The 15,268-nt window shown below is 31.4% G+C and overlaps 3 protein-coding genes across 4 annotated transcripts; all 3 read right to left on the reverse strand.

The window, feature by feature from the left end:
- Positions 1–790: 790 nt before the first annotated feature.
- Positions 791–4,352, reverse strand: LOC110637469 (nuclear pore complex protein NUP35). Of its 2 annotated transcripts, none has more exons than XM_021787578.2 (4): positions 4,195–4,352; positions 3,218–3,819; positions 2,011–2,122; positions 791–1,287 (listed from the first exon to the last, which is right to left on the reverse strand). In XM_021787578.2, exons 2-4 carry the CDS (start codon positions 3,793–3,795, stop codon positions 982–984), a joined length of 996 nt encoding a protein of 331 aa, XP_021643270.2. In that variant the 5' UTR covers positions 3,796–3,819; positions 4,195–4,352; the 3' UTR covers positions 791–981. The 2 variants fall into 2 exon arrangements, with proteins under 2 accessions (XP_021643270.2, XP_021643272.2); XM_021787580.2 differs by having other exon boundaries at positions 3,218–3,824; positions 4,195–4,346.
- Positions 4,353–4,865: 513 nt separating this feature from the next.
- LOC110637474 (uncharacterized) lies at positions 4,866–5,890 on the reverse strand. The gene is made up of 3 exons (XM_021787588.2): positions 5,676–5,890; positions 5,436–5,498; positions 4,866–5,242 (listed from the first exon to the last, which is right to left on the reverse strand). The coding sequence occupies exons 1-3, from the start codon at positions 5,835–5,837 to the stop codon at positions 5,036–5,038; spliced, it is 432 nt and encodes a 143-aa protein (XP_021643280.2). The 5' UTR covers positions 5,838–5,890; the 3' UTR covers positions 4,866–5,035.
- A 2,632-nt stretch (positions 5,891–8,522) lies between these two features.
- On the reverse strand, positions 8,523–9,787 carry LOC110637455 (GATA transcription factor 9). The gene is made up of 2 exons (XM_021787561.2): positions 9,360–9,787; positions 8,523–9,237 (listed from the first exon to the last, which is right to left on the reverse strand). The coding sequence occupies exons 1-2, from the start codon at positions 9,669–9,671 to the stop codon at positions 8,572–8,574; spliced, it is 978 nt and encodes a 325-aa protein (XP_021643253.2). The 5' UTR covers positions 9,672–9,787; the 3' UTR covers positions 8,523–8,571.
- Between the last annotated feature and the right edge of the window lie 5,481 nt (positions 9,788–15,268).

A 15,268-nucleotide genomic window follows, 5' to 3' on the forward strand; every position in this document is an offset into this window, starting at 1 on the left:
CATGCCGTTAACGACAGTTTAAGGATTCAATTTAAGGATTCAATAGGTAACACCATTGCTGACAGTTTAAGGATTCAACAGGTCGCTGGTGTGATATACTGACATCATCATTACATTTAACATTATATGCTACTGACATTATGCTAATGTCAACACGATATCTGACATGACATACTAACATTATCACATCTTTTTTAAAAATGTTTTTCATTAATAATATTTTAAACAAAAATATTCTTTATTTTTTGTTTTAATATTAAATTAATAATATATATTTATATTATATATTTATAATATTTTTACATTTAATAAAATTGCTACAGCCCACAAAATGATTTTTTTTAAGAGAAAATTATTTTCATTAAAAAAAATTTAATTCTCTTTTACCAAAAAAATATTTTTTGTTGATATATTTTTCTAAACATTAAAACATGCAAAGACTAGTTTCCCTGAAACAAATACGATTAAAAATTATTTTTATATAAATAAATAATTAAATATATTATATATTTTTATTATGATATTCATAATTTGTAGTTTTATATTTTGAACAAATAGAATTATTGAATTTTTAAAATATAAATTATAAATAAAAATATTTTTATATAAATTATTAATTAAAATATACAAAATCAAATAAATTTAAATAATATTCCAATAATAATCAAGTTTTAAATTGATATAGATAATTTAATTAAATTTACAATAATTAAATTATTAAAACTTTTAATCAAATTCAATTACCATTGCGGCACCCCTGTTTGAGAGATTTGGGAGGCTTGGGGAGTCATTTCTCAACCTTCAAACATTTATCACCAATCTTTTACAAATTCAAAATATAACAACTCTCATATAGAGAATATATCGAATCAAGCTAAAAAGAGAAAGAAAGACTCTCAACCTCATACTTGAATTGCCAATGGCCGTAATGCATCTCATTGTAGAAGATAATAAAAGGCCATGCATGAGCAAAATATTAACCTAAATGCCAAACATAACATCAAATATTTTGGACACTAGAGACTTGGTTGGGGAAGCAATGGCAACTGCTGACTGCTGGGTGCTGCCACTGCCATTTTGAAGATAGTAGGGGCGAGAAGAAGCTCTTATTGTCTTCAAATCTGCACTTCTAGATGGTGGTGGGGGTAAAGTCATGAATCCCTGATTGTTAAGTCTTTCATTCAAAGCTTGGCGTTGCATTGGATCTACTGGTTTCACGCCTACTATTAGCACCCCATTTATTTGCATCCCGTTCTTGCTGAGAGCCTTCTGAGCATCAGATTGACTCTACACCAACGAAAATGACAGTTCAGTTAATGATAACTTGCTAAATATATCATCAGCAAACTTACAATTATGTCATATCTTAATATCATTGGCTAAAAAATTAACAGGAAAACTCAATTCCACTTTACCTATGCTTATCAGCAAAATCTACAAGTTAAGAAAGACAAGGCCTCAATTGTGGTAAACACTAATGAAAACAGATGGATAACATTGTTCAATAGACTCTATACTCTATAAGCACTGACAAACTTTTTTTAAAGTTGAAAAAAGGAGGAGCAGGAAAACGAAGAAGAGAAAAAAGACAGCAGCAGTAGCATTTCAGACCTATAGCCTCAGTTGAATTCTTCAGATCATAAAAAAGTTCAAATAACAGTAAGCACATTTTGTAAACACTGACAAAATAGGATTATAAATATCATTTTCATATTTTGAAATTAAAAGAATCCTAAGAAATGACAGCCAAAACCAACCATTATCTATTATATACAAACTACCCAACACATAACAAGATAAATAACATGCACAGGCACTTCCACGTTTTACATAAATTCCGTGCAACAGTTCACTGCTCTAGATCTCAAAAAATTAACTGCACGAACGTGACATTGTCATCATGTTCAACCTCCTGGATTTATCAGTTATCAACTGTTCCACTTAAATCAACCAAAAATAAAAAAAGAATCCTCAACCTCAAATTACATAATATTAGCAAACAAGTAGAACCTGATAAAGAATGTGCATCCAGTTAGCATCCCTTGGACCAGGAACATGTTTCAAGATCACACCACATTTCTCAAACTCCCGTAAAACTAGATTGGTATCACCAGGAGAGAACCTGGAAAGAAATATTTAGGATCAGCAGTGTAGATCTGCAACCAACAGAACACACCAGAGAAAATGCAAAAAAGAATTAAAAAGAAAAAGAGGAGGGAAAGAATGTTAGATGGAGATTGAACACTGACAATTAACTTTTATCAATGAAATTTTCTGGATTGAACAATGCTACAAAAGAGTTTACAACTTCACATTCTTCAAGAGAGGGAACAAGAGTACAAAGAGACTCGATCGTCTAACTCAAAGCTTTCAAACCTCAAGGAAATAGGTGCCGTTAGTTGCTATAACACATCTTCAGGTAAATGCTCAAGCTCAATCCAGAAAAAATTGCACAAAACCATATTATGTCATGCACACTTTTTACCCAAAAAAAAATACAGCTTTTTGCCTTTATCAAACCTGCCATCTCTACTTATGTTGATATACACTGGGGCCACATCTAGAAGAAAGAATACATCCCTGATACATATATTAAATTGGGAGCTATCACATTTTCATCTGACTGCTTGTCTTAATATTTCACAAAAATATATTCCCCATCAAATGAAGTTCTAATAAACAAACTTTATCAAGTATCAACTAGGCTCTAGGCATTAGACATTTCATACGTTTGTTTGCCTTTAAAGTGTGTCTCCTCTAGTGCTCTGGATGACTTTAAGAGAATAGCACTAAAGTGATTGCTTGCAATAATTGTAAGAAGAATATTTAGACCTATCAAAAGGGGAAAGCATATTAAGATAGAACACAAGTATTTTGAAAAGGAATTTTCAAAAAATAACCATGAGTTACTTTTCAATTCCACTACAGTAACTAAGAGAATTGCATCATTGTAAAATGCAAAATGATTCAACTGCAAAGAAAATGATACTAGGCTGATATCATTTACAACTTTGTAAAATCTGAAAAAATACAGGTGTTCAACCAAAGATTGAGATTTAATGCCAATAGATGAACAAAGTAGAAATCACGTTCAAAAACAATGCAGAAAGTTTGGCAAACAAAAAACTGAAGGAAGATATAATAGATAAGATGACAGAGCACTGAAAAAGTAAATAAAATGAGCAACAAGTACATATAGATGAGAGACAAAACATACCCATAAACAGTAACCCATTCCTCCTCATCAAGATTCCCTGCAGGCAAGCAGTTCCTCTGCATCTCTGGCCTTGCAACTTCCCTTGGAGGTGGAAGTGTGATCAAAGCACCAGGTTGGACCACACCCTCAACTGGAGAACCTTTCCCCTTATCTTCTTGCTCACTGCTACTAGCCTTAGTTGGTGACCACCATGCTGAACTTGCTGAACCCTGTTGATTCTGGTGACTACTCATTAAAGCAAACGAAGCGCTGGCCTCAGATTTGCTTTTTACTGGAGTCATGAAGTCCCTCCCAGAACTTTGGAATGGAGTCCTTGGGTCTGATTTTATTTCAGGGGAAAGAGGGTAATCAGGAATTCCAGACTCGGGAGAGAAATCTGAGCGGTCCTCCAAGGTATACATGGGAGGGGGTGGAAGATCTGAACCACCAAAATTTTCACGCCATAAAGCAGATACTGCTGCTGCCTGACCTGGCGTTGAGAATTTCCCTTTATGGGTAGAGACAGGGGAAGCCAAATCTTGGAAAAACAATGACCGATTCCCAGAGGATTTGGGAGTTCTATGCACTGTATTACTCATCTTCTAATGTCTTCAAAAGAGAAGCTGGCCTTTACCAGCAAACAACAAAATGATTAGCCTTCAGAGATAAATAGAAAAATAAAATGAGAAACATGACTGATACCTTAAATTGCAAGTAGGCAACTCAACACTCAGAAATGAGGGAAGAAATAATCACACAAAGCCATCTCATGATACCACAATTGCTCAATAATGAAAAACGATTTCGTACCCAAATTCTAACATAAACTTGAAATTAGGCTAAGCAATATTATAAGTATTATATTTTCTCTTCTCTTTCTGCAGCTTAGGAAAAACGAATCTGGTCTTCTTCTAATTTCTCGACATTTTCTTAGAATGCAAACAGAGATTCCTAATACCATATTCGTGCAAAAGTATACAGAGAGAGAGAGAGAGTACCTGTGAATTGTGATTTGGGCTTTTATGGCTTTCCCTCCCAATCACCAGAGCAGTAGATGGGATCCCTCCGCTAAAATGGAGCCGAAAATCAAAAATTTGAAACCCTAACTAAACCTCAATCTAATGCGATTCAAAATTCTCAGTTTAAATAGTTTGGTGACGAAACTGACCTTACTTCTTCTGTCCTCCTCCCACTCATTCAGCTCATCAGTGCAAGGGTAATTTTGTCTATCATGACTAATTATCGGTCTTTCCTCTTTTCAGGCAGGACAACCATACCAACACAAACGCTTTTAGCTTAATGACATTAAAATTGTCTTCAAATATATATATATATATATATATATATATATATATATATATATATATATATATATATTAGATCAAAAAATTTATTTTTACAATTTAATTTTTCATTTTAGAGCAATTTTGATTTAATCCTTAAAAAATTCCAATTTTTAATTTCATCCAACTTTCAATTTTTATAACAAAACCAATCAATGGACTATGGATATTAAATTACATTCGAACGTTGAATGTGCAAAGTGATGCTCTCCACAAACTATCAGATTTTATGAATCCAACGCTTAATCAATCCATGAAATATATTAATTAAATATTCACCACTATAGCAAACCTACTTATGTTAGTGACTTCTTTAACAACTAAAATCCCATAACTTGATGAAATTCATATTGATTTTTCTTGAAGAAACATATGGCAAACCAAACCTAATAAGAAGTATAAATATTACAAATTGCAAGCTTCTTCACATAAACTAAACCAAGTCATCTAGTGAATAATAAACGTGCATCCATCCAAAAGCATAATCAAATGGAAATCAAAATGGGGCTGAAAGAGGCTCCTTAATTGTTTGTTCTGGGGATTCCATTTCTATGTTGCTCCTATCGAGTGAGCATTGGCAAGGACTTTCAATCATTTCAGGTTCAGCCTTTTCATTGCAATCAACAACAAGAAGTTTGTGCTTCTGTTGATGTTCATTTTCCTCCATTTCTTCTACTTTCATTTTTGGAATTGACCTCAATCCCTGCAGAAACAAATTATAAAAAACAGTGACATGCAAATCTTTATTTTCCAAATTCTGAAAATATTATTCTGTAGCATTGAACAAAATTCAGTAGCAGTACAATTATATTTTCGCGAATGATTTACATTCTTTGAAACATATTATGATGCAGAATCTAAGGGGTTTAAAAAGGTTTACATGAAAGTTGACGTACCTCAATGAATACATTGGAGGCTTCTTTGGGTTCCATCTTTTGCACTACATCTGCAGCCACCTCCTGCGAGCATCACAATAATGAATAGGTCAAGCTTAAGAAAATAGATACAGTTAACATTGTACTGATAATAATTTCCCTATTTTCTACAATTGTAGCACTTAATAACCTTTTAATTTTCAACCCCTAGCTAACTTATCAGTAAAGAGAAGAACTGAAGTTAAATTATAAAGAAGTTACCCTAGCATGGGTTAGCTGGCCTTCTCTCAAGGTTCTAGGCTCCATTTCAATGGAGCAACAAACGTTAGCCATAGGAGATGAAGACGAAACCAAAACCTTTGAAGCATGCAAGTTGGATTGTAGACCATCACCTCCACTGATGTTCTTATCACTCTTTTTCATGGATACACGCTTGTCTATAAATATTTTGATTATCCTACTCACAGTCACAGATATGTTTTTTGCTTAAAATTGACAACAAACTGGTGGCTTTAAACTAAAGCAAGCAAACCATTCATCTTTCTCATTCAATTCCCGTGCCATCGTACTCGAGTTCACGGGCTCACTTCACTCTTTTTCTTTCTTTCTTTCATTTCAATTTGGGTCTAGAGGCCTGGGGATACTGGGCATTGAACCTAACTCCTCACTACATGACATGGATCAATCTCACGTAGCCCAATCATATACATAGATATATTTAAGCACATATAAACTTTGGTCAATTTCAAAAGGGTGGAGACATTTGAGGGATTATGTAATAGTTATAATTAAGCACACAGATAAGTTTTGCAAAAAGCAGTAGCGGTCATTCAAAACAATAGACAAGGAGAAGGGGATGATGAACTGGAGCCTCCCTTGCTTCAGTACTAAGATCAAATATAAAAACCCAACTGGAATTGGGCTACCCATGGATCCCATGTGCCCTAAAGCTAATGGGGTATTCATAAACAGTCAAAATTATAATATTTATTTTTGTCTTTTCAAAAGGCTTACCATCATCTAGCTAGCTAGGTCAAGTTCCCAATTATATCCCTGTAGATTATTTGTTTCTTCCATGCCAACTCTTCTTTATTATATATATATATATATACAAAGAACCGTCCACCCATGGAAAGCTAGAAGCTACCCACTCCTCCAAAAGAAACCTAATACATACTGAATGAGAAAATTTGTCTTCTTGGCCACGTGAGAGAAGATCCATCAGAAATGGAGAGATTGTCCAATTACAGATATTTTTGAGTAATCAAATTCACAAAGAATATTGTGGATATATATTATGATTATACATATATCTACCCAAAAAAAATGACCATAAATAATTAATGAGAGAATCAATAGAATCAAATAAATATGACTATCTTAATTTGGTTTCTATCACCTTCATATTTCTGAAGCATAGGTTGGAGCCAAATCACTGAAGTGAAAGATGACTATTACCCACCATTTCCATGGGGGCAAGCAATCACTAACCACAGCTTTTACCTACCGACAATGACCCACACTTAGCCCATAACAAGCCAGATGACCAACATTACCTCACTACCCAAAATTCTGAAGTCCTCAAATTTCCCAAGAAAGAGAAAAATTTGAGCTTACCTTTGTCCTCGATTAAAGGAACACTTGAATGGCAAAATTTTGAGATTTAAAATTAATTCCAAAATTCAACAAATTATGTAAAGAAGAAGCAAATAATAAAAAAGGCATATATAATATTACTATTATGTAAAAAGGGCATTCAAAAGTTAAAATAATTAGTGTGGGGGTGGTGGTGGTGGGTGATGGGAACCCTATCAACATCTTAGCAAATAACATGGAAAGATCCTTCGCTAGACACAATGGGAAACAAAGCCACAGTGGGAATTTGGAGATATTATCTAAAAACAATTGCAAAGAAACAGTCATGCACGTCATAGTGCATGTGCTGCCTTTGCTTCCTCACATATGCATGTCTATTCTTGCATAATCTCACATGTCTATGCATGCATGTAATGAGTTGCCCACATATTTATTTATTTATTTAGTAGCATTCTACATCCACACTCTGTACTTTAGTGTACTCTTATACACATTAGTATTTTTTTTTTTTTTTGTGGCTTTTCTGGGTCTAAAAAAATAAAAGTGACCAATAATTAGAAGATTTCAAAGCTCTGCTTTCCTATTTTGCTAATTCTCGACTCCAATATTAATCAAATGTAATAGCTTTAGTAAGCATGAAAGAGCAATGTCTACGATCAAGTGGACAGTTACATAACACCCCAATGCAACACCTAATTGTAATTAAGTGTTCATTTGTTTTAATAACTGATCCACATGGCCTTATGTACTACTGCACCATTAACTGCTTCTGCAGCAAGCTGACTTGCAATTATTTCTTCTTTCATAACTTTATTTTCTCTTTCTCGATATTATAATCATACCTTGATTTCATATATTTATATATTTGTTTACCTTATTTCTATGAAGATGGTACGTACTGAACACGATGTTTAGCTGGTGCACAATCCCTATTTTTCATTATTCTTCTTCACTGAAATCCATGCCCAGTAATTATAAAACAATAAATAAATCCTAAAAAGAATACAATTTTCTTGATAAGGATATATTAATTTAAAAAATAATTATTCGTGATATGTGAAACAATAACTTGACATTGAACCAAGGAAATAAAAGAGCAACTGAAAATTGGGTACCAGAGGCAATGAATTTGCCAACCAACATTTCATGTGCAAGTGTGTTTTAGGTATGGACACACCATACTTTCCGTGGGCCAAAGGTTTTCATTAAAGTGTTGCACCATTTCATTGATTCCAGCAAAAACTCAATACAACTGATTTTTTTTTTAGTGATGGCTACATTATTTTTTAATGCATCATGTAATTTATTTTTTTAAAATTATTTTAAATATTATTAATTTTTTCAATAAAAAAACCCATGAAATTCAAATTAGTTTTGATATTTGCTATTTTTTTGCAAACAAAAATTATTTCCATTGAAGAATCAATTAATTCCTTCTCTTCCCCTCGTCTCTCTCTTTTTTTTTTTTTTCCACTTAATTCTCTTTTTTTTTTTCAAAGAAAAAGCTACGAATTTAAATCTGATGAGGCAAAATTACCAATTAATCCTACGCTCGGACCCATTAGATCATATGCCTAAAATTGGGCCCACTATGATGATGCATAAAGAAATCATCGCCACCGTTGGATACACCAAAAATGGAACTTGGATGTAGAAACTGTTCCTGCTGTGCTCTTTGCAATTCCTTTTGCCTCCTGAGCTCCAAAACCTTCCTATGTGAATTTGAATGCTTGGTCAATACAAAAGTTGGACTCGCTGCAGGTCGATATTCCGGTACCAACCGACCCGACTTGTACCGGACTCCACAAGCATTACACAAGGTTTTTGGTCCCATTGGGCCTGTCCGCCACTGAGGCGTCTTCTCCGCTGCACAATGAAGACATTTCCTCACCGGAGTCTCTGTAACAAAATTCGGATTATGATTTCCTTGCTTTTTGGAGAATGGTTTGGTATGGGGTGAGAGGTGGAGAAGACGCGTGGACCAATCACAGGGGGCTGCTCGGGGGCGCTTAGAGCGGGCCTTACCGGGGAGTGGAGTTTCGGGCTGAAACATTGAGTTATTAAGGTTACGGGCTGATGGTTCCGAGTGGGATTCAGATGAAGAGGATTCGGGTGTGGGTGGTTTGGATCCGGAGAGAATGTGGAGGTTCGCTTGGAGGTTTTGCTCCGTTGAGAAAGAATCTTCCACAAAATTTGAGAGCCATTCAAGCTCAGCCAAGTCATCATACTGCAGCACAGCGGAAAAGAATTTCTCAAGTTCAAAATTCAGTTACACAATTAATTAAGCAGCTCAACGATAATGAAAAGTTCCCAAAATCGAATCCATTACGATAATAATTAGGTAATTACCGGAACGCAGAGTTCGCTGGAGAAGTGAGAATCGGCGAAGCTTTGGTAACCGACTTGATTGCCAGAAATGGAAGAATTGCTGCTGTCATTGGAGGTGAACGTGGAAGAATCAGTAGTGGCAGCGCAGTTTGTAGTGATATTATCAAAGAAATCATCTGTCATTATAGCATCATCCTCGTTTGGAAAATCAAGGAGGTCATCAACTGCGAAGTGGTCCCCAGGTTTCTGATCGGAAATTCTTTTCTCTGGAAAGAACTCTGCCGCTGCTCCTCCGCGGTAGTACCCACCCATGAAGAAGTCCGGTACGTCCATTGGTCCCTACGTAGGGGAAGGGGAAGTGTGAGGTGAGGTTTTAGAGAGAAAGAGTGTTAAAAGTGAGTGAATGATATGTGGAATGTAGAGAGAGAAGTGAGCGTGAAGCCTTTTAGAGAGAGTGAGAATGGAGACTGGTGGTGGATTACGGGTGGGTTTTGAGGAGTAAAAGAGGGGCCAAAGTGAAAATAATGGAAAATAGGAGTATCTTTTTGCATGAAAAAGGAATATTAATAAAAAATAAGGAAGTGACTTGCAAGTTCTCGGTGCAAGTTAAAAAATTACATATAGTTTATTTCACAAAAGTAAACCCTATTTTTATTTTTTTTATTAATTTTTTATCTATTTTATAATTTATAAAAAAATTAATTTTTTTTTTTAAATTTATAATGACTCTCTTAATAATATATTTTTCTTCAATCAATCTGATTTCTCCTAATAAGCCTTACTCTGCCTAATACTTGCTGTTTCCTTTTAATATTACTTTAATCAAAGCTTAAAGAATAAAAAGTAAAGAGTGCATTATAAATATGCAAATTCAATGCTTGATAAAAAGTGGGCAGCAATTTGGGTTCAGTTAAGTTAAAATATTTATTGGAGTAGGTGACTCGATTGATTTCTAATATGCCTAGACTCCAAAGTCTGGTTGGGGCTTATAATTAATTCCATTTTGAGATTAAAATCAGTTAATAATTTATAAATTCAAATTGAATTAAAATTATTTCTTTTTCTTTTTAAATTATAACAGATCTGATCAGATAATTTTTATTTGATTTAATTTAAATTTTAAAATAGCAAATAAAAAATATTAATAATCAAAATAATTCAAGTCTAAATTGAAATCGAATCAATTCAGGTAATCTTAGTCCAAAACTTTGAATCTTATAAATTGAAATAAGTATTTAAGGCTCCATACAAATACAAAATATTTTTCAGAAAAAATATTTTCTAAAAAATTATCATTAAAATTAACTAATAATATATATTTATATCATACATGTATAATTATTTTTTATATTTTAATAAAATTATTAAAATTTAAAAAATATATTTTTTTTAAAATATATTTTTTGGACACTTGGAAGATAATAATTAAAAAAAAAAACCTGCACAAAGATGATTTTAAATCATTTACGAACTTAAAGTAGGTATAAGTCGCATTTCAATTAAGGAAAAGTTGCATTTCACATACAAAAACCTGAAAAATTAATGGGAGAAAAAAACAAGTTTAGATATGTTGCATAATATTAATTGTTCCAATAATTATTGATTGTTTTACTTGTTATAAGTTTTACAAGTATTTAATTGCTAGTTATTAATTATTTATATAATAATTTAAAATTAAAATATTTTATAAAAATAGTTATTAAATTAATTATTAAATATAAAAATAATTATATCATGTTTAAAACACTCTTTTAATATCTAAAATTTAAAAGAAATAATTTTTTTATAAATTACTCCTTTAATTTTTAAATGCTAATATAAATATTATTCTCTCTATCTACAAATAATAATCACATTTAAAATTTTTATTATAATTAAAAAAATAATTAAATAATATCATTTTCATAAAAAAAATATAAGTAATTTACTTAATTATTCTTCTTTGAAAATCTTAAAAAACGAACGACAACATGGCAAATAGAAGAAAGTGGTAATATTAATTTTAAAAAATTATATAAATATTTATTATATTTTATAAAATAAAATATAAAATTAAAAAATAATTAATTACCTTTGATATTTTAGATGTAGCTAATAATTTAAAAAAATAAATAATTATTATTTATAAAAAAATTATATTATAAAATAATATAAATAAAAAAATAATATTTTAATTATACTTAAAATATTAAATATTATTTTAAAAATATTTATGAAAAAATTATATAATTAATAAGTTTATTAAATATTTGAAAATAAATGTAATGTCCGAAAATTCAACCCTAGAGAATCGATCTATGGCAGATTTTGTCGCTGTGATTCCTTAAAGCGTCCAAGTTTACAGCCGGATTCCTCTGCTCCAAATTATTATTACTATTATTTTTTTAAATATTGGGAACTGTACTCTCCTCTTTGTATAACTTAATTTCATAATTTTCTCATTTTTCCCTCCGAACTTAATTAATTGCTGTTCATTATTCATTACCTGCTATTAATATTCCCTACCCACGTTTAAGCACGATGGTTACAGCTCAACTTAATCAAAATAACGGTCATGATCTCATCCTCGTGGCCTATTAAGAGAATTATTTCACTTTTAATCTCCTCCGCTCACTTGGGTTTATGTTAAAAAAATTAAAATATTAAAGAAGATTATACAAAATTTGATAATATTTCCTCAAATATTTAAGAATAATTAAATTTTACTAATTTATTTTTATATTTATTAATAAATTTTAATTTAATAATTAAATATTTCTTCCAAAGAATCGTCATTCTACAGGTTGAGGTTAAGGTAAATAGAAATTGGTAAAATGGATTACACGTAATTATTGCTTCAATTTTTTTAACAGAGATAAAAAAGTGAAGAGCATCCTGCCATCCTCTCAACCAATCCCTGATTAAAATTAAATAAGATAAAGGCTTTTTAAAAAAAAAAAAAAAAAAGGAGAGGGCAGGGGAAGGGAACGGTGGGGTGGGGTCCACTGGGCACGTGACAAAGGAGGTGGTGTTGTCAGTTATCATGTGACTTCTTTCTTTCTTTAGTTTCATTTTCTAAAGGCTAACGAAATTGTGGAGGTGGGTCAAATTCCACGTGGCTCCAACCAATTGAGAGTTGATACTGTCCTTTGATGATGCTTCTCTCACACGTGCGTTTGTGCTTCATCATTAGCTCTTGTAGCCTTAGCCACTGGTCCGGTCGCATACCGGATCAAAACCGGTAACTCAAGATCGATTTCAGCCGATTTCGATTCTTAGGCAGTTCTAATCTGATTTCAATTTGATTTGAGGACGTTTTCGATTTTAGTTTATAATAATTATTAAGGGAATTTAATTTAAATTATAAATTAAATTTATTTATAAATAAAAAATAATTACTATTTAATTAAATTATAAATTAAAAAAATTAATTAAAATAAATAAAAAATCACAAGTAAATAACTTTATTTATAACTTATTTATTTATTTTAAAATTATATTTTAACAAAATAAAATACTATATTATTTTTAAAATTTTAAAAAAAATTAACACTATCCTTATTTTAATAAATAAAATACTTAATAATATATCTTTTTTTATTATTTTAATAAATTAAATTCTTTTAAATTACTTTTTAATTAAATATTTAAATTATTTAAAAATTAATTTTAAATAATTTTATTAAATAATTAATTATTTTTTTTAATTATTTTATAAATTAAAAATTATATTTTAAATTAAAAATTAAAAAGAAATAATCAAATCAAATATCATCCCAACCAAGTCCCATTTTATTTCAATTGGGCCCATACCTTAAACTATTGACGAGGGCCGATAATCAAGTCTCTGTTAGTGTTTAACGCTAACATTATAGCATGCGCCTACATATCACGTGGTTCTCACGTGCCTCTATTCTTAATAATTAGAATAAATTTTCTCAGTATCACTTAATTTTTGTTAATTGTTCATTTCCATCACTATATTTTAATTTATTTTAATAAAATTTTTATTTTTAATGACATATCTTATGTGACTTTAAATCATAAAAATTTATCTTATTGCTATGTTGGATTAAAAAATAAAAAAAAAATTATTTTCATATTATTTATTATTTTTACTAATCTCTATTTTTAGATTAAAAAAATTAAAAAAAAATAAATTTTAATCGTAAATGATAAAGATATAATTTTTTTATGACTTAAAATCACATAAAACACGCTACAGCCTGCATGAGAGTTTTATAAAATATTTTATCTGATTTTTGTTTAAGTGATTGTTAGTGAATAAAAAATAAAAAATAAAAAATTTTATTGAAATAAATTAAAATATAATAACTAAAATAAAATGATTAGTAAAATTAAGTGATTGCGATTAAAATTTATCCTAATAATTATGTGTTTACAAAAATTTGTTATTTGTTTCTAATAATAAGCCTTAAAATCAACATAGGTTTTGAATTTAATTAAAGTTGTACCCTTATATCTATCATTCGTAGCCATTTCAAGAATTTATCATAATATATTTCACTTATACAAGCAAGCAATTTTTTACGGACTCAAAATCCAGTGTGAATTGAATTTCAATGCCAGTACACAAATGATCAAATATCAATGTTATTCATGGTTAATTTATCATATCCACAAGAAGGTTTGCATCTCCATGCATGCATTGGTTGAAAAAAAGAAGTTAATATAAAGATTTTCAAGAAATGCAGTAATATGAGCTTCATGCTAATGATCATCTGTACAAGAAAGTTGTGGGAGCTAGAGAGGGAGAGAGTATGATCTGCATCATAACTTGGCTTGCCATGAGCTCATGATCAAATGCAGAGAAAAGAAAGATGGAAAACAGTGATCGGTGATTCCATGCATGTTTCCTAGAAAATATTTTTTGTGAGAAACAACCGCATTTCAATAGCATGTAATCTTGCTATAGATGCTCAGAGCATCGTTTTTCAGATTCTAAACACTTATTGAACCAAGTATCAAAATGATGAAAGCAGATTTGAGATAACTAGTCCAGAGCCTGCAAATACATGGCAAAGTTGCCACATTTACAGCTTTTTCCCATAGCTTCACATTAGCCAACACGAGACTAATCTCTCAAAACAGCAGCCTTGAAGAGATCATGTAAGACCTCACCATCCCATTGGTCCCCTTCTCATCCTGAGAAGCACTCAGCAATAGTCTTTAGAAAGCCCAAGTTGGGTACCCATTCCCACATGCGGGAAAGCAAACCAGAAACAATAAGAGCAGCAGGAGCAGGGTGCAGTCAATGGAGCCCATGAAAGTTACACCAACTGGGTCAACTTCATCAATCCTAGAAGATGCGTTCCAACCCCCACTATTATGTGCTCGAGTCAGAAAAAGTCGATATATTTCCATCCCAGAAGCCGCACGCCAAACAATGATCAACATGATGAGGTGGCCAAGCAATAGAGTTGAAAGATGATTTGAATCTACTATCATATTCTGAATTTCAATTTCTCTTCTTATCAGGCATCTCCCAATTGAGATGTTTCAGAACTGAAATAAGGCCAGTGATATTGGAATTTCTCCAACTGTGAATGCCAGGGCAGTGGGAAGAGGAGTTTTTGTCCTGAGTTTCTTTGTCTAAAATGGGTCGACAGGCCCAAGGGTGCTATTCGTTTGTTTGGATTTTGCTGGCAGGCATGGCTCTCAAGTACTAAATAGACCCCTTCTTTTACTGGTTTTTTTTTTCTTTATTTTCTTTTTTACCCTTTTTTCTTTAGGCCTTATTTGATTAATTTGATTGGATTTGATTTGATATGATTCAATTGTAAGTGCACTAAAGAAAATAGATATCGTTACCTTAAATAATTGTGTTATAAATTGAATTTTTGATATAAAATGAACTATGAATTTGCGAAAAAATGAAGTTTAAGGTATGAAAATACAAAATTCAATTAAACAATGACTTATTTAATAAT

This window comes from Hevea brasiliensis, chromosome 1 (assembly GCF_030052815.1).
Source record: "Hevea brasiliensis isolate MT/VB/25A 57/8 chromosome 1, ASM3005281v1, whole genome shotgun sequence".
Taxonomy (NCBI): Eukaryota; Viridiplantae; Streptophyta; class Magnoliopsida; order Malpighiales; family Euphorbiaceae; genus Hevea; species Hevea brasiliensis.